This window comes from Neoarthrinium moseri (genome assembly GCF_022829205.1).
Source record: "Neoarthrinium moseri strain CBS 164.80 chromosome Unknown scaffold38_Wmoseri_CBS_16480, whole genome shotgun sequence".
Lineage (NCBI taxonomy): Eukaryota > Fungi > Ascomycota > Sordariomycetes > Amphisphaeriales > Apiosporaceae > Neoarthrinium > Neoarthrinium moseri.
In genome coordinates this window covers 137,329-160,526 of record NW_026055152.1, presented here as the reverse complement: position 1 = coordinate 160,526, position 23,198 = coordinate 137,329, and the positions used below count along the sequence as shown (strand labels likewise).

The 23,198-nt window shown below is 50.8% G+C and overlaps 7 protein-coding genes across 7 annotated transcripts; 1 reads left to right on the top strand and 6 right to left on the bottom strand.

Moving 5' to 3' along the window:
• Positions 1-1,655: 1,655 nt before the first annotated feature.
• JN550_008812 (uncharacterized protein) lies at positions 1,656-3,633 on the bottom strand (the record flags this gene model as incomplete). The annotated part of the gene is made up of 8 exons (XM_049320814.1): positions 1,656-1,951; positions 2,013-2,380; positions 2,437-2,635; positions 2,714-2,808; positions 2,863-3,069; positions 3,119-3,242; positions 3,293-3,426; positions 3,479-3,633. The coding sequence occupies 8 exons, from the start codon at positions 3,631-3,633 to the stop codon at positions 1,656-1,658; spliced, it is 1,578 nt and encodes a 525-aa protein (XP_049169198.1).
• Positions 3,634-5,188: 1,555 nt separating this feature from the next.
• JN550_008811 (uncharacterized protein) lies at positions 5,189-6,088 on the top strand (the record flags this gene model as incomplete). The annotated part of the gene is made up of 2 exons (XM_049320813.1): positions 5,189-5,327; positions 5,397-6,088. The coding sequence occupies 2 exons, from the start codon at positions 5,189-5,191 to the stop codon at positions 6,086-6,088; spliced, it is 831 nt and encodes a 276-aa protein (XP_049169197.1).
• Positions 6,089-8,810: 2,722 nt separating this feature from the next.
• On the bottom strand, positions 8,811-9,829 carry JN550_008810 (uncharacterized protein; the record flags this gene model as incomplete). Its single annotated transcript, XM_049320812.1, has 2 exons — positions 8,811-9,652; positions 9,718-9,829. 2 exons carry the CDS (start codon positions 9,827-9,829, stop codon positions 8,811-8,813), a joined length of 954 nt encoding a protein of 317 aa, XP_049169196.1.
• A 1,221-nt stretch (positions 9,830-11,050) lies between these two features.
• On the bottom strand, positions 11,051-14,077 carry JN550_008809 (uncharacterized protein; the record flags this gene model as incomplete). The annotated part of the gene is made up of 3 exons (XM_049320811.1): positions 11,051-11,273; positions 11,333-13,317; positions 13,421-14,077. The coding sequence occupies 3 exons, from the start codon at positions 14,075-14,077 to the stop codon at positions 11,051-11,053; spliced, it is 2,865 nt and encodes a 954-aa protein (XP_049169195.1).
• A 1,419-nt stretch (positions 14,078-15,496) lies between these two features.
• Positions 15,497-17,984, bottom strand: JN550_008808 (uncharacterized protein; the record flags this gene model as incomplete). Its single annotated transcript, XM_049320810.1, has 2 exons — positions 15,497-17,799; positions 17,861-17,984. The coding sequence occupies 2 exons, from the start codon at positions 17,982-17,984 to the stop codon at positions 15,497-15,499; spliced, it is 2,427 nt and encodes an 808-aa protein (XP_049169194.1).
• Positions 17,985-19,093: 1,109 nt separating this feature from the next.
• Positions 19,094-19,847, bottom strand: JN550_008807 (uncharacterized protein; the record flags this gene model as incomplete). The annotated part of the gene is made up of 2 exons (XM_049320809.1): positions 19,094-19,651; positions 19,731-19,847. The coding sequence occupies 2 exons, from the start codon at positions 19,845-19,847 to the stop codon at positions 19,094-19,096; spliced, it is 675 nt and encodes a 224-aa protein (XP_049169193.1).
• Positions 19,848-21,429: 1,582 nt separating this feature from the next.
• JN550_008806 (uncharacterized protein) lies at positions 21,430-22,784 on the bottom strand (the record flags this gene model as incomplete). The annotated part of the gene is made up of 6 exons (XM_049320808.1): positions 21,430-21,689; positions 21,745-21,778; positions 21,834-22,063; positions 22,122-22,164; positions 22,218-22,596; positions 22,654-22,784. The coding sequence occupies 6 exons, from the start codon at positions 22,782-22,784 to the stop codon at positions 21,430-21,432; spliced, it is 1,077 nt and encodes a 358-aa protein (XP_049169192.1).
• Positions 22,785-23,198: the final 414 nt, after the last annotated feature.

The window sequence follows — 23,198 nt, the reverse complement described above, 5'->3', positions numbered from 1 at the left end:
CAACAGGGTGAGTCATGTGAGAGCAACCCAGATCCAACTTTCCACATACGCTCATTATGACCATAACAGCAGCATGCATAAAACATAATAACACGCTGACTTGACTTGTAGAGCGAGGTAACCTACTATATGAATGCTAATCAAACCGTGAGATATACAGGTTTGCAAGCCCAGAGGATTCGAATTACTTGCCTTTAAAGAGTAATCTGACAATTGCGGTCAAAGACCTAATCCAAGACGGTAAGTTTCGAAGCTTGGTACCTAGCACCCCGAATCTATCCCTCACCTGGACTAACATTCGTTTCAAATGGGTGCTTTACGCAGTTAGACCTCTGTTGACCTCGGAACTATCGGAAGCGTTCAAGCCAGACACTCGTCTTTGAAATAGACGAATTACGAATGTGGAAGTAACTTGCGGCTCCAAGTACCTTCCTTGCTTGCGAATTTGCGCTATTATTTGATCACAAAATTGTGTTCTACTCGGCTACTTCTTTCTTTCCAGAGTCGAGGCCAGCCAACTCACAATTGTACAACGTTCAATGCGATGCTGTGGATACTTGGAGTCGACTTCGCCATATTCGGCCTGGGGACAAGGTTATTCCAATATCTCCAAATTCAACGAATGCCGGACTTCTAAGTTCAGGCCATGGCTGACAGTCTCTTCAGGTATCTTTCGTACATATTGAACTGGAGTGGTGCTCCTGGGCCATTTTCTCCAAGTAACACTAACTCAGCCAACGCAGCTCTCCTCGTCTGTGTCGGCGGTTTGAACATACATTGTACGTGTGGTAGAATAGACTTGTAAATCGACGGTCGACAAACCGAATAAGCGTGAATTGAGGGCAAAAAGTTCGATGGTTCATTTCAATCTACGAAAGCGGGGAGGATTAAATAAATAGAACGCAAATAACACAGCCATAAACACATCCACAGCTTTGCTAAGCCACAATTCTTACCACGTCCCACCAACCCGAGCTCAATATCAAGCTCGTACGTTCGCCCCAAACGGTCTGAAGCAGGTAGGGGCGTGGCCGGTTCCTGCAATCACTTTTTATTTATGCTTGATTTAATATCCGCGCTTTTCAAGGAGCAGCACCACAATCCTTTTCTTACTTTTCCCATTCCTTAATGCGGCGACCACCACTTTTCGTCTGCCCCAATGTGGCACTCCTCCGTCTGACAAACTGCAACTCCTTCACACCAATCAAGATCCCACCCAAACTGTTGCCAACTACCATCCTTCGTGTCCACATTCCAATGGGAAGGATGTGACCAACTGCATAATGGATTGGCATAATTAATTGCGGTCCAATTTCAGCTGTCCAATTTCCAGATAGTAAGAGCAGGCATTAGGGGTGAAATCAGCACACATTCCAGGGCCAACTTCCCAACCGATGGCCTTGGCAGACTTTCCAGGCCACGTGTAATTTCGGGCACGCCCGAGACGAGCTAAATGGGTGCTCGAATGCTAGGAATCGGCTCTGAAACTCTTATTTTCAAATCAAAGAATGACGAACAAACACAAGGTGCTATTAGACTGAATCATACTGAAATATTGTACTTTCCACTAATGGCCTTTCCCTACCAAGCCAGATTTCGCCATTTAATGGTTTGGCCCATAAAGCCAACCATTCGACCTCCCAAACAATGACTTCTCAAACGACAACCTGTTTCTTCTTCCACATAAGCAATGATGCCGGTACTTGGAGAGCTGCCGAGACACATAAAGCAAGAATCTGGCGGTTGTATCCTTCTGCTAGAATGTAACGCGCTTGTTCCTGAAGCTCTTGAGGCAATGTGAACAGGAAAGTGCTGAGTAAATCAGAATTTGAAATTTCCAGAAGAGCTTCTAATCGCGATCGCACATATCCATTGAATATTGAGGTTGAAATCGCTAACAACATTGAGCTGCCCACGAATCTGAACTGCGATGCGACTCCTAGGCCGACCGCTGGACTGTTTTAGTACCCAGAATCTCGACCAAAGATGAAGAATTATAGGGTATGACTCACCGCGATCGCGCTCCTCAACCACGAATGGGACTAGGACGAATAGCAGTGCATAATTCATCCCACAGCCCAAGCCAGCAATGATCTCGAAGCCATATATCTTGGGAGGTATATAGAGAGTTGACGGTAGTGTACCAATCAAGGCAAACCCCAACACTTGAAGACAAGACCCGGCGATTACTACATATATCGCTGGTATCTTCATCTTAGTGGCCATAATCGAGGCAAGAATGGAACCGACCGCCATGAAAAAGGTAAACGGTATCAGTCTGACACCAGCATCTAGGCCGGATGCCCCGTAGACAAGTTCGAACCTCTGGGGAATGATGAACATTCCAATCACTGTTGGTCCTCCTAACAGCACAAAGTTCCTTCTTGCGCGTCAGCATAGTCCCAAACTGAGAGATGACGTCGCTTGATGCCATACAGCAATATACCCATCATCTCACGACTAACCAGAAACCTCCAAGGCAGGATCGGTTCTCGAACTTGGTTGGCTATGGTAACATGTCGTTCCCAAAGAACAAGCAAGATCCAGAGAACCCCAGATACAGCAACGAGCGTAATGACAAATGCAGATCTCCAGGGAAACTCTTTGTTAGCACCCTCGAAGGCCGCTGTAAGCCCTAGCGTTGCGAGTAAGATCAAAACAGTCCCTGATAGATCTATCCGAGGAAGTGTATATTTGCTGGCCGTGCTCTTACTGTTTTCCCGTTCGCCGTTCGCTCGAATGTGATGAGGAAAGTCTTTAGGGATCGCGAGGATGGCTATCAAGAAAGCCGGAGCAGAGATAGGAACGCTGAAATTTAACTTCTGAGCAGTTGAGATCTCATTCGGTTCCGGTGCAGCTTACTTGATGATGAATATCCATCTCCACGTCGTGTGGGCGGCAATAGCACCGCCAACAATTGGTCCCAGTAAGAGTGCTATAGCATTGGTCACAGAAATGTTGGACACAAACTGTGTGTATTTCTCGGGCGGGACAAGATCGGTGACCATGATGGTGCAAAGGGAGAAGCATCCACCGCCGCCGATGCTTTGGAAAGCTCGAAAAACGATCCTGTAAAACGTCAGTATAGCAGAGAGTTTTGATGGCGCGGCTATCTCACAGCTGCAGCAGAGTTTGGGAGGCACTGCAAGCTGCAGATAAGACGATGAAAACAGCAATCGACAACAAAAGGATGGGCTTCCGGCCGAAAATATCGCTGAACTTGGCGAAAATGACAATGACAGCTGTTGAACGGTGAGTCATTCGTCTGCAGTAGGCCGTGAGGTTGACCGACCGACGTAGCCTAGTAGATAGCTCGCGATGACCCAGCCTACATTACCAAATCCTCCCAGTTCGCTACTGATAGCCACTAGAGCTGTTATGACCACAGGGACTTCGAAGTTCGTCATGAACATCATTATCACCATGCTAGAGAGTAAGATCTTAGTCAGTCGATTAGAGCCAGCATTTGCTTACTCACGCTGTGCAAATCAGCCAGAACCGAGAACCTTGGATGTAGTCGACATGGTCTCTGGTACCATCAATATCACCAGTACGTTCGGCTTCGGTATGTTTCGGCTCATGAGAGCCATTCAGAGAAGAGCCTTTGAGGCCAGCAGTCTCCTCTGGCGCCATGGCGACAAGTCGACGTGGTGAGCTGCGGAATGACGTTTGGTGTTATCGGGAATATCAAAAGCGTGAGAGGGAAACTGAGCAGAGAACAAAACATCTTAGCTTTACCGGCGGGGCTAGTGGTGTCTGACGACTTTAATCGATCTAACACCAACATGCTACAGTCCCTTGCGTTAGCCACCACGGCCTTTCTACCAAGCCACGACATTGACCATCCAATGCAACGTGGGGCCTACATGAGAACCAATGTACCGATGGAACGTGCGTTTTACATGTATACCTTGGTCGGCCCTTACATGTTCGCCAGACTTCCCACACCTAAGGATGGCGGTCTTTTGCCGTAACTGGTAGGAACCTCGTCGTGGAGCTCCATGCATGCAAAGCGAGCCCTTGTAAGAAACCGTCATATCATGTTATCGCAGACCAACTCGCGTATGACGGATCATCCAATTTGGGGGCGCACTGTCTCTACAGGTGGACACGCCAGCCCCATCACCCTCTGAAACTCTGTCATGCATCTCATTGTTCGTCAACGACTCCTTTTCTTTAGATTCAGGATATGCCAAGGCTTTGCTGCCTAAGTAAGCAACTGACTATCGCAAACCCGTCATTACTACCGGTCACATTTTCAAATGGCCTTCATCAGGTGTGTGGCGTTGGTTGCAACGTACAGTCCATACCTAATCATCACATTGGTAAGACAGACTCTCTTCACCCCATGAACATGAACGGGACCATTGACCAGCGATAGGTTACACTGCTATGTACATACAGACTGCTCTTCCATCCATTGCACCAGTATCCAGGCCCGCTCATGGCCCGAGTCTCCGGCCTATACGGTGTCTTCTATGCTATACAGACCGTTCTACATCGTAGAACATTGGAGGATCATCTCCTCTACGGCAAGTCACTTGATGCTCATGTCGCGGCACTTGAGAGCCTGGATCATGCTAATTGGCTCAGGCCCGGTCGTGAGGCAGGGCCCTAACAAGCTTGTATTCAATTCGGTGAATGCGCTCCGCGGTACATACCCATGGACCCTACTTTTGACCTTTTAGTCCTTTGGCTGACAAACCAAGATATCTACCAAAATGCGCGTGTCACCAAATCCGGCTCTTATCTTGTGTCACAGAGAGCTCCGGGGCTCTATGGCTTATTCTATGCCGTCGACAGACAAGTGCACCAAGAGAAGCGTAGGCTGGCCGCCCTGAAAATGAATGATCGGGCAATCAAGTCATTTGCAAGAACCCTAAACGATCAAGTGGACATCTTGATACAAAGCTTGCTTTCGTCGCATCATGACGACACTCTCGGCTCCGTCAACTTAACAGAGATGTTCAAGCATCTCATGATCGACATAATGGGCCATTTCATGTTCTCTTACCCCCTAAACCTCCAGACGGAGAAAACATATCGGTTCATGGCTGATAACTCAACAGCGAATCTCTGTTTCAATATCTCGCTACAGCTATCATCACTGAGTAGTCTTCGTCATACAGTCCTTCCACGTATTCGTTCTCTCATAAGGGGAGGGAGCTATACTCGTATTATTCAAAGAATGATCAGGAAGCATCTTGCCCAAGATGTTCATGCCAAGGAGAATCTTCTATATATGACAGAAAGTTCAACCATTTCAGAGGACGACGAGAACACCATATCAGAAATAGAATCCGAGGCCATCTTCCTCTTTGCTGCAGGTTTGTACTACTTGGGACCTGCATCAATTATGACGTGATAAACGCTAATGACCTCATTCCTTTTCCCAGGAAGTGACACTCTAACGACCTGCTTGAGCAGCCTATTCCATTACCTGTCAGAAGACTCACAGTGTTACCAAGAACTTACTCAAGAGATCAGGTCGACTTTCCATCATCAAAGGGAAATCCGAAGTGGGCCACGGCTGGCTCGTTGCCAGTACCTTCGCGCATGCCTTGACGAAACCCTGAGGATATCTCCACCAGTTCCAGGGACCCTTTGGCGAGAACAGGAGGCAGAGTCTCGAGCCGACGGTCAGCCGTTGATAATAGACGGTCACATCATCCCACCGGGAACGGAGATTGGAGTCAACACGTACGCCCTTCACCACAACGAGGAATATTTTCCTGAGCCCTTTGTCTTCAAACCAGAGCGGTGGATTCCCGAGTGCGTGGAGTACAAGAAGAATACAAGGAGTGCCTTCGTGCCGTTTTCTACCGGTGTCCGGGGATGCTTAGGGAGGGCAATGGCCTACCAGGAAGCCCAACTCATCGTCGCCAGAATACTGTGGCATTTGGACCTTAAGCAGGCACCCTTCAATCGGGCTAGAATGGAAAGCATGAGGATTGATGGCTCAGGGAAACACCGAGGTAGACATAACGAGTATCCTATCCGCGACAGGTTTGGTGCGTCGCACAACGGGCCATGGATGGTGTTCCATCCGCGCGAGGATCAGCTCAACGAGGTGACTGAAGCGAGGTAGCAGTATCGCCGGTGTGCTTAAGGGGGCCGCCCTTATTTCACGGAAGACGAGATCAACGTCAAGTACACCACATACTTGCTCCTAAAGATTGAAGGGCCTGGAGAGTATGACGCCGATCTCTTCAATTATGTATACGAATAGCTCTACTGCTTGTTTCACGTGGACTACGACTATGAAAATATGTTCTAATCAGTTGAACATGCAAGATTTGGATACAGCCTACCTAAGGCAGCGGATGGGTGCCCAATTTGCGGCATTTGGCCCAGCAGGCCGCAGCGGTATTGAAGATATGGATGACAACTTAACGGGTTACTTAAAACCAAATAAGAAGTGTTCCGTCTTTGATTGTTTTGGTCAGTAAGTTGTCAAGCGGACAAAATGTTAGTGACAATAAGTTGATAAGTCGTCGGAAATTACATTTAATTTAATAGAAGTCAATTGTATACGGGGAAAGATGCGGAGAGGATCTTCTTTAAATAGAAAAGCAGACTGTCAGCGCATCAAACTGCAAGCCACAAGGCAACAAAGGATGTTACAATAGACTATAAATAGGAGATTGGAAGATATAATTAAGTACAAACTAATGAGTCTATCATATCTTATCTAACTCAATTAGGTTCATGTACAGTACAATACTGCAGCTCTCTGGCGTGAACTTGGAAAAATTGGAACTCATTTTTCTGTATACCTTGATATTCTGGCCCGGAGAAATCGTGCAACATGTATCCATTCTTTGCTCGTCCTAGTGGTTCAGGGCCCCATCCGTGCATGACGACACGTCGGCATGGCCGCGTGGGTACGACCAGGCATTATGGTAGGTTTGTTTCCACGTGAGGAACGGCAGGTTTTATCTTCAGCGGGCTTTGGAGATCAAAAGCGACCTGCCTCGTCCCCAATCGCCCAAATCGGTCCAGTCAGGTTATGACGTCCAAATATTTCCGTGGCATCGCGTAAAGACCACTTCGTCCAGTCCGTATCGGCGTGTCGGCCGTACCATTCGGCAGCGAAGTGCCATATTTGTTGAATCGGTCGTACATCTCCCTTCGGAACCCCCCTAACAGCACACCATTCGTCCACCCCAGCCTCATTGCGAAAGAGGAGTTGAACCGAGCAGGTGTAAATAACGTTGTCCCAAACATTCCGCATAGGTACTGGAAAGTGTATCACAAAGTTTGTGTCCATCAATTTCCCGTTATCGACCATGATTGACACCTCGTCGTCAATAGCGCCAATCCTTGTCTTGAGCGTCGACGTTCCAGCTGCGAGCTGCATCACACCGAGCGAGCACCATACGCAATTTCCCCACCATTTGCGGTCGCCCGAGGCCACGACGCAGGTCGTAGGTGCCGCTGAGAAAGGGTGGGCAACCCAGACCTCGTCAGAATTGGGGTGCAGTACAACACCATGATAGTTTCCCAAAGCTTGTAGGCCCTGCCGCGCCGTGGTTGTATCAATTTGGAAGCGTGTGGCTACATCTCTGACCGTAGGAGGACGCTGATCGTTGAGAAATTAAGAGATAATGAAATGGTGTAAGCTTGAATTGTCCATGTAGAGAGGCCTTCGTTAAGTGTACTGCGATTGTTGTGTTGGCAATTGCGGAAGGTCACCGTTATCAATCACAGACATACGGAGTAGCTCGTTCGGCTTTTGCCTTCACCGGCCGGATGATGTCCCTAGAGTAAGGAAATCGAGTGCTAATTCTTGACGTGTGCTTACCAGACAAGGCTTAGCAATTGGCACGCCTGGCTTTGTCCAGGTAACCGCTTGGTGAACGACGGGCCAATAATTGGAAGTTATTAGAAGGAAGTAACCAATTAGAACAACAAATTACAAGCATACCCGCTATTCTTGCCAAAACAGACCCTGAGAACAGCCTGACAATTGCTGTGGGGTCCGTTGAAGGGCGCGCCTTATACATACATGGGTACGTAAAAGTCGTGCAGACGGCGCCTAGCATCCACTCTGACATTGTATTAGCACAACAAGAAAGCACCTCTATCCATCAAAATGCGCCGAGATCGGGGGGTTTCTTTCATCGAAAGTCTGAATGCCACCCAGATCCAGCCTAAAGAGAAATGGACCTTCGCGCCAGAACCGCAATTGTTACGAAAGTTGAGTTTTTGGAACCGCCAAGCGTAACAATACCGACTTCTTCGGAAGCCGAGGTTCTAATTAAGGCAGAACTGCATTTTGAAATGGAGGCTGCTCAGCGGCCTGGTGGTTCTGGCCCGACTTGCAATAGATCGACGGAATTAGCGGGATGGTCTCAGAAAGCACATGGCCACCACCCTCATTTCGTAGAAACATATGTGAAGTGTGGGCAAAATAAATTTGAGAAAGTGACACCGACAACCACGTTGTTTGCGACATAATCAACGAATAGTGTTGTACGGCAGGGATCGCGGGAGGGATTCTCGACAAGGCCTGATCGTAAGATGGCGGCAGGAGGCTATGTCAACTTAAAAGAATGTACTGAAAGCTCCAATTTGTTGCTTCTACAGGACTATTATATACAAGGTAGATTGCTCACTGGTTGGCTCTCAAGATGATCATCAACCATCAATGCATAAACCCATGTCCCATCGGATCACCAGAATCCGGTTCTAAAGATGAAGTTACCCGTTGAAAATGAAAATCCAAGCGCCCATGTCCATTCTATACCAACAATCCACCATCATGCTTGTGTTGTGCTTCTGGCTCGAAGCGAAGAATAGATCTTCGCTTACTTGCGGGCAGCCGCAGCAGCAGCCTCCTCAGCACGCTTCTTCAAGCGGTAAGTGATGGCTCGCTTGCGGGCAGCAGCGGTCTGGGTGAAAGCAGCAGAGCCACCGAAGGGGCCGGCCGGGGTGTTGTTACGGACACGGACAACGCATACGTTCTGAGCGTTGCCGACGGTGGCATCGCATGTCATACCCTGAGGCATCGCCACCTTGACGGCAAAATCCGTGTTGGTGGCCGTCGACAGGCCGGCGATGAAGCCGGGAACGTCTTGTGTGACTTCGGCCTCCTGGAAAGCGGACATCTCAGTGCCGCCCGAAGTGCCATCAACCATGGCCTCAAGAGGACCGGCGCCGTCTTGGTTGATCTGGCGGAACTGGAGCTCGACGGTGCCATCATCGGCCGCGGTAGGCAGACCTCCGGACGCACCCGTGCCGGCGGTGGCGGCAACCATGGTCTCCTGGGGAGTGCTTGACTTAACGCCCTTGGCATTGCTGCCGCCGGCGCCACCTCCGAGGAGGCCAGCGAGGAGCTGTCGGTTGCGCAACTTGGCACTGCGTACCTTGTTGTTCTTGCTGGCCTTGCTGGCCTTGCTGGCCTTGTTGGATGCACCGACATTTGCGGGAATGTCGTCTTCAACACCAACACCAGTGCCGTTGTTGGTAGGGGCGGCTCCAGCACCCATGAAGCTGTTGATCATAACAGAAGCATCGATAGGTCCATTGCCTTGGGTCCGGCCCAAAGGTCCGCATTGGCCGCTGGAGATCTCTCTGTCTCGGATGATGGCAGTGTCGGCCTGAGAGCCGCAGCCGTTGCTGGAACAGTCCCGAGGAGTGCCATCAGCCACTTGAAGGTATGAAAGTTAACGACTGCTAGTTGAAGGCCAAAATACTTCCAAACTGAGAACCTACCAGATAGACCAGGCATCTCAACACCGTTGGCGCCAACCACCTTGGTGACAAGTCCGTGCCCGGAGACCGAGGCAACGAGGCCGGTCGCAGCAAAGATCAGGGAGTAACGCATCTTGAATGTGGATTAGATGAACAAGGTCGAGTATAGATGGAGATAAAAAGAAGGATATTGTTGTTTACTGCCACCGGGGCTGTCCTAAAGAAATAGAAGAGAAATAAAACAAAAAGAGACTCTGAAGTCGGGAGGACTGTTGAGATGCGGATGCTGATGCTGTTGATGATGGGAATAAAAGCGTCTCATTGTCGGCGAAGCGTCGGCCCTTATATGCAAGTTGGCAGGTGAATTTGGATGACTCCATCGTCCGATGATTCCTCTGGTTTGAAGCTATAGTCACTGTTGTTTTGGGTGGCAGCTTGAGCTCGAGTTTCTTTTTGTCATGTCTGTAGGGCGGTTCGAGACGACTTGCAAAACTGCCAAGCTATAGCCAAGAAAGACGTGCACAGCGAATCGCATTCAAGAACGGAGAGGGAGCCACAAAAGGTCCAGCCCCCACGGCGGTCGTAGATCATAGCATATGGTCTTGGCAATTGTGCTGGAAACTGTTTCAGGCAGAACCGAACACGGTTCACTGGCAGTTGGGGCTCTGTTCGCGATGCGTAGTGACCCCTTCGTCGGAGTCTGGGGCACTGAAACGAAAGAGTGGGCGCTAGCAGGTTGCCCCTTGGCCGTGGCACCAATGGACCCTCCCTCGGGGCGATTAGTTCCAGCTCTCCCGCGCCGAATGACATATTCCCGACTTCCTTACGCAGATCTCGTCGCTCACTTATTCGGCTCCAAGAGAATCTCCAGGGCTGGTATGAGTAGATCACACTACCCTCGGAGGATCATATTTGCTGCGATTGGCCGACGGGAAGGATCTTGGCATTTCGGTTCACTTGCCGCCGATCATTGATGCGAAACGGGTTGCACGATGTTGCATCGCACTGCCACCGCAGACTGGCTCTAAGAGGACCTGCATCGCGAGAGACGCTTCGATGGAAATTAGAGCAGCGGCCAACGTGAGTTCTGTCGCCGCCGCACATGTTAGGGCTGGATGCTCTAGTCCATTAGACTGTCAAGCATTTGGAATACCAACAGCAGTAGCTTTCCTGGCGCACAGATCGGGATGCTTTCTAGAAGGACAGGAAGTTGCATTCATTTCCAAGCTAGCCAAGTATTCAAGTGGCAGTGACTATGTACGCGTGAAGGCAAACCCGCTTGATTATCATTACGAATTATTACTCCCATCCCCTTCAATGTGGCGAGGCACGAGTCGGTGGCCAGCATGTTCGTCTAGGTTCGGAGAAGTGCTACGGTAGAGACGAAGTTGTTCTTGTAGTCTGCCCAGTTGGCGACATCCTCGCCATCGATCGTGGCCATGACAGTCGCTCCGACGGTGTTGAGGTTGTACACCGAGACGTTGCTGTCCTCAAAGCTTGCGATGCGCGACTGGCACTTGTCAGCAACATCTTGCTGCGAGCAGGAGACGTCATAGTTGTTGAAGAAAGAGTATAATCTGGTTGGTTTCGAGGTCAGCAGACATTCCCGAGTCCTCCAAGGCTGTGGAAAACTTACCCTCCGCCGTAGACGAACACATCGGAGCTTCTGACAACACGCAGGCCCCATCCATCTTCCCCATCTGTGAGCACGGGGTCATTGAGGTCAGCGTTGGCCTGGAACGGCATCACCGCGCTCGGGTTCGGCTGGTAGTAGGCGGTCTCGGTCTGAATCTGTCCCATGACAATATCCCTTGTGTTGACGAGTTGGTATTCATACAGAACATGGTGCTCGACGCCGGTACCGATCAACCATATACGACCAACTGTGCTCTCAACGAGTAAACCTCGTCCGGCATACACAGTGATCTGGGTCAACGATTGGTCGTCAACGTCGTGGTCAGCAACCCAGAGCCAGCAGTTCTCCATGTACAGACCCGATGCCAGTTTGGTGACATGCATGCTCATATATGCAGCAATGCAGTTCTCGGCAATGTTGTCCTCAGTGATGACCGTGTCGGGCGTCTTGCGGCATTCAGCGACCTGAAGGTTGGATCCCTTGAAACCACCAACGCGCGTGTGGACATCCCACATCCCTGAGGGCGAGCCAGCTGAAGCGAGATTCCACTCAATCAGAACGGCGCCGGCTTGAGCCCCCTGCGTACTGACGATCATGTCGGACCATTCCACTGTGCCCACATCGCCCGAGTATCCAATTTTGACAACCGGCTTCGGGTCATTGATATTCTCGAAGAAGCTGCCGCTGGACAAAATCACAGGGTATGCCTCTCCTGTGATCTTGGACCCAGCTGGAACGAAGATGGTCTTGGTCACCTTGTAGTAACCCGCATCGAAGAAGACGACCTTTCCAGAAATGGCAGCGGTCGCCAACGCGGCATTGATAGCGTCTGAATCATCCGACTGGCCGTCACCCTTGGCACCAGCATCGCGAATGCTGACGAATTGAGAAGCTGGAACATGTTCGTACTGTGGCTTGGAGCGGCTGTAGTAATCACTGCCTGATGTCAAGCTCGCAGGTCTGTTGTTGCCGGTGAACGTGCCTTGGAATGTAGTACGTCCAGTCGCAGCAGTGTACGACTGACCCTGGCCCCAGGCATCAATTTTAGATAAGCCGGACGAGCCACCGAGGATCACGTTCTCATTGGGACCTTGGACTGTGACATCGACAGCGTTCAGTGACAAATTCTCCAGGATCAGACTTCCGCCTGATACCGGGGTAGAATCCTCGCTACGTGCCGTCAAGATGCCTACGGGGGTGTTGCTGATCTCGCTGTCGATAAGCACAACGCTGCCGACGTTTTGGCTACCGTCTGGTTTAAGTGCACTCAAGTCCAATCCAATCTGACAGTTGTTGATGCTAATGCCAGTGTAGGTCCAGCCCCAGTCCCAGAGCTGGTGAATGGCAGTTGCAGCATTGTTGAAAGTCAGGTTTCGCATCGTGTATTGCTGGGAACCAACATTCAAGCCGTATAGACCACCGTTGAAGACAAGGTCGGTCACAAAACCACCAGACCCCTCCTCGATAAAAAGACCCTCGTGCTGGTTATCAGCCGCAGTCGACATTTCAAAAACGATATTCTGGAGGGAGGTTGCCTGTGAGACTGCCCAGTGAATACCCCGGACCGACCTAGATGCAGGTATCGCAGTCATATCAATGACAAAGTTGCGGATCTGCCGCCAGAATACGTTCGTGGCTCCCCAGCCAAGGCCGCCTGCGCCGTACTGGTTTCCATCAAAAACCCAGGCATCGGTGAAGGTGGATGCAGCCTTAATGACAGGCAGGCAATTGGGGTTGCCCACAATCTGTGTATAGTAGTAGCCGACGATGGGCTTGGAAACTATGTAGGTGCCATTGGGGAAGTAGATAAGAGCAGGCGTGGTGGTGGAGGACGCGCAAGTCCCTGGTGCGCACCGGTTGCCCTCACTGATGGCTCTGTTGATGGCCGCTGTATCATCGGTCACACCATCTCCCTTTGCTCCGTAATCTTTGACGTTGCGGAAGACTTTGTAGCTGGCCGAGTCATCATTGAACGATGCGATACCCTTTGCCACAATTGTCAATTGACCAGTTCTTTTGAAAAAAGTATACCTCTTGAGACAACATGGGGAATGAGGGAAGAGAATTGGAACGTTGTGAGTTGCATACCTGAGACTTGATGTCCTCCAACCAGTAAGCACATGCCGAGGCTGCCGAGGAGGCCGAGCTGCTTGTGCTAGAGCTGGTAAAGCTTGACGAGCTTGAGCTCGAAACAGAGGCCGAGCTGGTGATCGAGGCTGAGCTGGAGGTCCCAGTACTGGAGACGCTGGAGGAACTAGAGGAACCGGAAGTGCTGGATGTAAGACTGACTGAGCTGGAGGTCCCAGTACTGGAGGCGCTGGAGGAACTAGAGGAACCGGAAGTGCTGGATGTAAGACTGACTGAGCTGGAGGAGTCCGAGTATAGACTGCTGGCCGAGCTCAAGGATGATGCGGAGCCACTACTGGAGACGTCGGAAGAAACGGACGTGGTAGCACTGGCCGTATAGCTGACAGACTCGGTAGAGCTATAAGAGCTCACAGGAGCCGATGACTCGGTGGCAGTATCCGACGAAGTCGAGCCAGTGGAGACACTGGCGCCATAGGATGCTGAGCTGGAGCTGCTTGTTTCTTGCTGGCCAGCCGAACTGGAGGTCGACGTTGGCTTAGAACCACACTTGGCCCTGGTCGAGGAGACAGATAGTGTACTCTGGTCGTTCCTCGGAACGTAATGAGCGAGTGTTGCCGTGGCAAAGCACGACAACGAAACGAATGACTGAAAACGCATATTGAAACGAATGGCTAGGGACGAAGAGGTCCCTACTGAGCAAGTGAGGCGACTTGGGCAGGGTGGGAGAGGAAACAAAGAGAGGGATCCCTACCTTGGACCACGCCTTGGGTCGTCGGTTGGGACTCAGCTCTATTTGAACAGCAACCAACCATGCGGGAACAGGTAAGTTACCAGCTCTGTGCTAGTGGTATAAAAGTGATGATAGCATCTTAGCGCGCGATGGCCTTGGCTGCACAAACTCGACCTGTCAGTTCAGCTCATCAGAGGCAAGCACACCAGTGCGATAGAGGAAAGGCGGGGGCAGAGAAATTGGTGGCGTTGACGATATGCCAAAAATGTAATCGTCAGGGGCCCAATGACCCCAGTCATGCAGGAACCGCGTCTTCCTCAGCATGACTACCAACTCTAGGTGCAGATGCTAGCTCGGAAATGCACGACCGCCAAGAGATGCGTCCTGGCAACTTGACGACTCGAGAAGAGGAGTGGCAGCGGAGCGATTGCATCCTCCTTGGACAGCCATGACGTACGAGGCCAGAACTCAGCGACGACGGTCCCAGGCCTCAAGTTGCGATCGACGTAGTTATCCCACAGCGCCCATCGTGATAATCGCCAACCGCCAACGACCAACGGGCTTGTTTGAGGACCCGGCGAGATGATGGCAGACAGGAGGCACGGACGCTTGTTGTCGCGCAGGGGCCTCTTACAGGACCCGCGTCTGGCGTCGGCCACGAGTTCAGCGTGGTTGCGTGGGCTGAGGGTGGGCCACCAGCCAGCCGGGCCCCCAGGCTGTGATGGCCAAGCAACTCTATTTGCGCCGCAGACTAACCCAATAGGCCCTGTCGATCTCTAGGCTGCCACAAACAAGCAATTGCTTTGTGTAGAGCAAATCTGCGGCCAGCTGGGGTTCTTGGTCTCTAGCGGCTGAGGAAGGCATTGATGCGGCCTAGCGTTGCTGCACAAAGTAATAGAGACTCGCCTGAAAGAAGCACGACATGGGCGCGTCTGTGGAGCCGGCCCTTTTTCTCGACTGGGCCATTCATTTGGCTGCGTTCTAACCCTCACGATGGGATGATGAATGCGCAAGTCCCTGGTCATTAGCACAGTTGCCAGCACCAGTGCGGGCAAATATCAAGAAGAAAAGCGAGAAGTCCCGTCGCGTCCGTTTTCGGCTCCGTCCGGCCCGCAGACTCCGCAACCGTTGCCTTGCCTTGCCCGAGACTAGCGTCTCGCGCCGTGTCTCGTCGGCGCTGGTCCGTCACGAGCGCCACGCGACCCACGCCTGGACGGCCCACGGCCTGATATGTTCATCGCAGAATATTGAACGGGATTGGATTGAGTTGCACTCTACGTGTGTAAGCATATATCTAGGCTAGACCACACAAATCTGACGAAACGAGCAAGGGCAAAGAAGGTAGCCTAAACGGTCAGAGTAGCGGACCCCCTGATGTCCTGCGACGATGAGCCCACCGCAAGCGTGTATTCGCCCTCAGCAATGGCCCATTTCTGTGCTGCCGTATCCCAGAAGCTAATGTCTCGCCTCCTCACGCTGAAAGTCACATCGGCGCTCTCGCCAGCTGCAATCTCGATTTTAACGAATCCACGCAGGATACGGATCGGCTGTTCAGCCTCCTCCGGGAAGCTGATATACAGCTGAGCGACCTCTGCGCCCGTGACTTCCCCTGAGTTTTGGACTGTCGTGCTTACGGCAATGACCTCGTCGAACAAGTCAGCCTTGCCTCCAAGTGTGAGCCCGCCGGTGGGGTATCTGGAGCCGAGTGCGGTCTGGTTCGTGACGCTGACACTTACGTCGCCGTACGTGAACGAAGTGTAGCTCAAGCCATGGCCAAAGGGGTAGCGGATTGTCGTGTTCTGGGCATCGAACCACCGATAGTCGATGAACACACCCTCATCGTAGTTGCACTCAGAGGTCATGCAGGTAGGCGTTGGGTAGTCAGAAGCCAGCTTCGCGATGGTGTGGGTAAGCTTGCCGCTGGGGTTGACGTCTCCATGCAGCACATCTGAAATGGCATTGCCGCTCTCCTGTCCCAAGAGGCCAGAGTAGAGGACGGCTGTGATGTTCGGGTTCTCGATCCACGCGTCGAGAATGCGCGGACCTGCAAAGTTGCCGACGACAATAGTGTTGCTACATTTCTCCGCTACCGTATTGACCATGTCGTCTTGCTCCTCGTTTGCCAATTCGGTGCGATCAGAACCCTCACCGGACATGGAGTTGATGAAGACGATACAAGCTTCCGAGTTCTCAGCGTAGTTCGGGATCGATGGTTCCATACCAGTGCCTCCGAATCCAAATCCACCGCCGCCGCCGCCACCACCGGGAAAGCCTCCTCCTGGGAACGACCCGTTACCTCCCGGAAAACCTGGAAATGAACCATTGCCTCCCGGGAACCCTCCCCCACCACCGCCTGGGAACGAACCATTACCTCCTGGAAACCCTCCGCCTCCGCCGCCGGGAAATCCTGCCGCTGGTGGAGCCGTATAGGTATTGTTCAACACCCACCAGATCATGCCGCCATCCTCAGCGGCGCGTGTCGTCAAAGGCTGAAATGGAGTGATCAGATAGGGGAAGGAAGCTTGCCCTGAACCGCCTCCAGTTGCTAGGTGGCCTGGATATGTGTCTGCAGGAGTACCGCCGACACTAAACTGCTGGTTTGGGCCCGCGGTACAAGGTCCAGCATGTGCCCCAAAGAGGGCCATCGTACGAGGCTTGTTCAGCGGCAAACCTCGGCCGTTAGTATTATCGTTCTTAAGCAGAATGATGGCTTCACTAGCCACCTTTCGAATCAATGTCGAATGGTTCCCACGGACGTTACGATAATCAGTGTTGCTGATTTTCTCTGGCTGCTGACCGTCATCGAGACCGGCGAAATAATAGGGAAGAACGTTGCGGGTCGCCATGTCATCAAGCCTCGCCTGTGTGAAGTTTCCGGTCTCAATGCCCTCGAGCATGACCTCCTCGCTCCAGTACCTGCTAGATCCGTAATCCAGGCCGGCGTTGGCAGACCCAAACGCGGTGGCTTGCGAGTTGACGTCAGGCAAAACAAACCCCGGGAAACCCAAGTCGGATTTGAGGTAACCGTTGAGAATTTTGTCATTTTCGCATGAAAGGCTGCCGTTAACACGGTTCATCCCACACATAACTGCCATTAATCCTCCCTTGACTGCATCTGCGAACGGCCATAGGTAAACCTCTTGGGTCGTCTTGTCATCAGCATTGGCAGAGTATCCTCCGCTCATGCGATTGGTCTCTTGCTCATTGAGAAGATAGTGGCGACCGGCTGTGACAATGCCAGCTGAGCTCATGCCTGCAGCGGCCTTGCCCATAAGGATGCCGGACAGGTATGGGTCCGGTGAGAATCCTTCAGGCAGCCTCCCACCATATGGATCGCGTCCCAGAGGGCTGGCGACTGGTCCCATGATCAGATTGTAGCCCATCTGATAGAACTCATCGCCGGTAGCCCGAAACTGAGCCTCAACCAAGTCGGGGTTCCATGTCATCGTTGCAGCGTTGATCATCGTAAAACCCGACACGAAGAACTGCATATTGATGCCCGCAACGCCATCCTTTGAAGAAAGCGGAGTCCACGAAGAACTGCCCGTAAAACTCGAGCCGGTAATGATCTTGATCTTCTGTTCATTCGTCAAACCATCAACGAATGTCTTGGCCTTCTCAAATGCCGCAGAGGCAACACCAAGGTCGACTTGCCACGGGTTAGCTTGCCCGACGACCTGTATAAATGTCATGAAATCTTATGATCTTACCGTATCCGTCCGCCAACAAAGGGAGGCCAGTCGCACCGACAGGAGCCGACGAGTTCCTTGTAGCGAGGCCATCGGCCACTCCTGAGAGCGCTGCAAGAGCGTGAAGACTTGTTGTTGCCTTCATAATGTTTTAGTAGACTGAGGGAAACGAGCTGCTAGTCATCGGTCCTCATTTTCTCGAGACGTCCGTTGGCTCATATACTGTGAGGTCGCTCGACCTTCTTGCCGCAGCATCGTTTTCCAAGAGAGTCGAGGCCATACTATGGATACCATATTGATTACTAGCAGCCCTATAGATAAAGTTTCTCGGGAGTGGTACGCAATGAACCAGAAAACAGTACTACTTCTCGAAGGATACATTCCTGTTTCGTACTAACTCCCGGCACCTACATGCTATAGGAGTCCCTTGGCATGTGACGGAGAAAGGGAACAAGAGATGCACAGTAAGATATGACTCGGAACTTCTGGGCTATCAGTGGGGTTTCCGGGTGACATTGGCGAGCTCTTCCATCCCATCCCGTCGTCGTCAATATTGAGAGCTCGGCCATCACGAGCGCAGACATTGTACGGAATATTCAGAGAGGCAGAAAATTCCCATACCAGAATCCAAGGTTGCATAGGTAATGTCCCCATAATAACAACGAATTAGTGTGAAATCGCAGAAACAAACGTTGTTAGCGACTGCGCATGCATGCCTATCCGTCCAGCCTGATGTGGGGGGCCGAAGTGAGGGCCCGAAACTACCAAGTCTCCACCCCTGCTTTCCGACTTCCTCTTACGGACAGTTCGAGATCAGGAACCATCCATCTAGGAGGCCCGTTCGGGAACTCTGTGATATAGAATTACGCGGCAAGCACCATGAGATCCCTATCAATCACAGACATTCTCGGCACTAAGCGACGTTTATGGTTGGCGATTGGACAGGGTCGCCTCATAGTCACAGAATGTTGTCGACAGTCAGTCTTGGAAACGCGTGTTTGTGGTAAGCCATCCCTGTTTACCTGGACTCAGAGGTCTGTCTTCCAGCCGATGTGCTAATTTAGGGGCGCGATTGCGGGATGATACCTTCGCTTGGCACGACCTTGGGAGCATCTGGGTCGCGTCTGAAATGCGGGTTGTTACATGCCGGCTTACCATTAATAGATAATCATGTTCCATAGGCGTATCTGATGTTACAATTTCTCAAGAAGATACAAGTGTTCTGATTTCGAGAATGGACAACTACTTCCATTCTTACTCGGTTTCCTCTTCGAATGGGGGGAAGCCGGGATCGTCATTCAGGTTCGATGAAAAAGCGGGCATTCCTGACCGCGTTGCCATGTTAGCCTTCCCTGCAAGTCCCTTTACTAGATCTCTGAATGCAGCTGAATGGTAGAGTGAGTCGCCGGCCGCCTTCCCTTTGCCCCCCTGGCCATCAATACCCTGGGGAGCAACATGGTCCATGAATTGTGAGAACATGTGCTCCCTCGTGGACTCATCCTTGCCTATCTGCTCCCACATCTGTTTACGCTCGTCCACCCACATCTCTCTGTATCTCGCCTGATGATGGTTCAGTTCTTGGAGCTGGTAGATCAGACCGTCCCGTGCTTCCTCGTCCTTCACGATTTGCTGATGCCAGCCTTGACGCTCCTCCACCCACATATCCTTGTATGTCGCCTGGTGGGCGTTCAGTTCTTGGAGCTGGTAGAAAAGACTGTTGAGTGTTCGCAGCATTATAAGCCCTAGCGTCGCGATGCTGGCGAACATGGTCCAGAAGAAGAATTGGCTTGTATTATAGTGGATTCCAGTGAGCTATAATGTTCACTTAGTCCTGCATCGTGGTTCCGGTAATTTTGAATTCTTTTAGAACCTGGATGTGCTCATAACTTACTCTGTGCTGCATCTCATTTGCCCATGCCGCGGCTGCTTTCACAACTTCCCCTACTTCTGACGCGAGCGGTTCTACATTATGACTACTTTCCGGCCAAAGCGGCCCGAATCCAGTCATGACGGCGGTGTGTGCTCGATATTGTGATGAAATCACATTTGCGACAGTGCGACGATGCACATTCCGCTTCACAGCTTCTGGCAAAGGGCTACTATGAGAAGAAAAAGTCACAAGGATCTAGACAATAGAATCAATTCGAAGGACACCATGCATTCGATTGTGCATGGAGACCGTTTTCAATCGTTTTCACCCCAGGAATGCCAGTATGGTACAAAGACTCAGACAACCTATGTTCAACCACCCTAAGCACCCGGTTCCGTTTTCATCAATAGCACATGCGCTTGCTCTTTCCATTTTGCTACGAAAGCTGAACACGATATCTAGTGAGGAGGGCTTCAGCTAGATTATCATTCGAACAGACCTTATCATAATCCGAAGCCGTGGCTGGTGATGGGGTGTCTACGAGGATTTACTTGGCGAGTTCTTAATATGCTGCTTGGCTGTCTGAAGTACTTACAGAAGGGGTTATTCCTGGTATCCATTACTTAGTGAATTATCTGTAAGTCGGCTATGACAGGCACTGTCAAAGTAATGCTCCATTTGTTCCTAAGTAGGCAGTGCTACCATATCAGCAACAGGAGGTAAGATTACGGAATTCAAAGTTTTTATCTAGTATTCACTGCATGAAACCGTGATAGCGAAGAGCATAAGAAATTCTCATTGACCTCTAGCCGTTTTAGCTTGTCACTTGTAGTGAATGTTAAGTTGAGCCGGCTGAGTCCGATGTCTAAGCATCACCCACTAACTGAGCTTCCAGCACAGTCAATCCTTTCCTGCTTTCAAGTGTGCATTATCACAACACCGAATCAATTCTTGGTCTTCCAGGAAAGCTCTGACGTCATCTTTCATCTCTGAGAAATTGTCGTTGTACATGCTCCTTACTTCCTGCTCGTACACTTCAGCCCTTATCTCGTCCACCAGCTCAAGTAGCAGAAACCCGAATGAAAGGACCATCAATATCAAGAAAATGACGAGACAGTCGACGTTATGGAAAAAGTTCAGGTACTATTCTCAGGTTAGCAAGACATAGCGGCTGGGCTCCAACAGGCTTATTTTGGAGGCCGTATCAAAACAACCGTCTTGGCTTAGCTGGGAGGGGCACTCCTACCTGCTTATATACACCACCAACGCAATCCTGGGGCCGCAGTACTTCCATCGACCTGGTTATGTTTATTGCCACCATTTCCAGTACCTCTTATTGTGCGTCTCAGAATGTAATCAGATCATGTCCGGTTAGTACCCTTTACTGTTTCGCGCCGGTCTCAATTTGAATCAATTCTGAAGGTGGCCCAAGTGCTCCATGGTGCACCATCAAAGGTTACGAAAGCAGAGATATGCCATACCTGAAGCCCTCTACAAAGGGAATTAGACAAAGAAGAGGCGTGATGCTACCTGGCGACGACTTGTCGTCAATATCACTAGGGATTGTCGATGTTGAGTCACACGATAGTACAACTCTGGTGCTTGATGAATAGTGGAGCTTCTCATGAAGATAAGTGTGAGCATTAAAAACTACGTTTAACAATATATGCTTGAATAAGAGATTCCTTCAGCAGAAAACAAAAGAAATTGATTCTACGGTTTAGTAGATTTCGTCGTAGGTATAGCAGAACGGCCCTTGCTGAATATGCATCGCGTCTTTGACGGTGATCGAGAGCTTCTCCGTCAGTCCAATATAGACCTCGGTCTCGAGGGTGGCATTACCACCCAAAGCATTGGAATAGTCGAAAGCAATCAATGGTCCCGAAAAATCGGTCACGCGTGCTTCAAGATCCCGTGTCTGCCATGACCACCAAGCGCGATCCAGGTTGCTGTGGTGGAGCCAGAAAAGGGGGTCCGCGACTGGGCATCATGTTAGCTTCGTACATATCATCAAAAGTAGCTTGGAATAATTTACCGGATGACCATTTATCTGACATAGTCCCATAAATCTTGTCAAAGAATTAGCGAATCTCGTTCCGCAAGACCACGCGGGTTGACACGTACACCTCCAATTGCCCAATGGCCTCCCGGGTGGATAGAGAACTCGGTGTTGTAATCCCAAGTGCCAAAATTGGGGCTTGCCATCTGAGTTGCGACGCTGGCTGCTCCGGAGTTTGTTGTGAGTGCATTGTAGGAGAAGTCTCGTCTCACGCAGTATGGACTTGTCCCAGTGACGTTTGCGAACGGGCCCAGATAAGTGCTAAGCCCGGCGAAAGGGCCATCGTCAATGCATCCTGAATTTAACAATATAAACAACAATACCAATTTTCAAGGTGATTGATGCCTACTTACCGCCACCACTGTGATCGGGTAGATCGAGAGGACTAATCAGGAGCTGAGCTTGTTGTTAGCCAAGGGTGTAGATCACCAACCATCGGTAAAACGTACTACGTCCGGATCGGGATTGCTGAAGTTTCCCGGGACAAGTGCCCCGTTGCCACCAAAGCCGGTCTTGGCATCAAAGACGGGCGAATTGACAAAGTCATATGGGCTTCCTGCATCGAGAGTCCAATCCCAATATGGCTGACCTTCAGTCCAACCGCAGTCGGCAAGCGCAAGCTCGTAGTTGTGCAATAGCCATCGATGATAAGGATAAAAGATGGCTGTGAAGTGACACTCGTCGGCTTGCACAATGTGAGTTGCCAAAAAGTCATCGTACCGAGTTTTAACGTTTGGCACATCGGCAACCGAAGTGATTGGGGGTTTGTTCATCAGACATTGGACGGCTTTGATGTAAGACTTTTTCTGGCATGAACTTAGACGTCGCCTGAAAGGGGACTTTTAGTATAGGTTTTCCAGGTTACTATTTATGACGGTCGCTTACCATTCTTTGCGAACGATTGGTGTTGTGCATGTTGATGTATTAGACGAGTTCGAGCTGACTGATGAAACGGGGCTTGCAGCCAGAGGTAGGGCAAGGGCTAATATGGCTGAAAAAAAGACAAGGGGCGCCATGGTGAAGGCTTTACGCAGGATTCGCCTCTGGAAAACAGTCACGAATGCGAACAATGGCAGAATGAGACATCACGCAAACTGATGGATTTAAGTAAGTCATACTGCATGGCTAGAGTTACATTCTAAATGCATATAGTCGAGTTTGATCATGATGGGGAAAGGTTACGAACCCCATTAAATTGGACGCTGCGTCTGGTCCCTGCTGATGCATGGTTGCCTCTCAGTGATTGGTCCCAACAGCTCGGTTGCGAGCTTCCCATGCATGGGCCAGGGTGGAAGTCGTAAGACATTCCCTAGCCCTTGCCGCAGAGTAATCTAGAATCTGCAGTCTCTCAATAAAACCAACCTACTGATCCAATTGCAGCCGGGAAACCGAGCCGGCAAGCGAAAGAGCTCAGGAGAATCTGTTTCTGT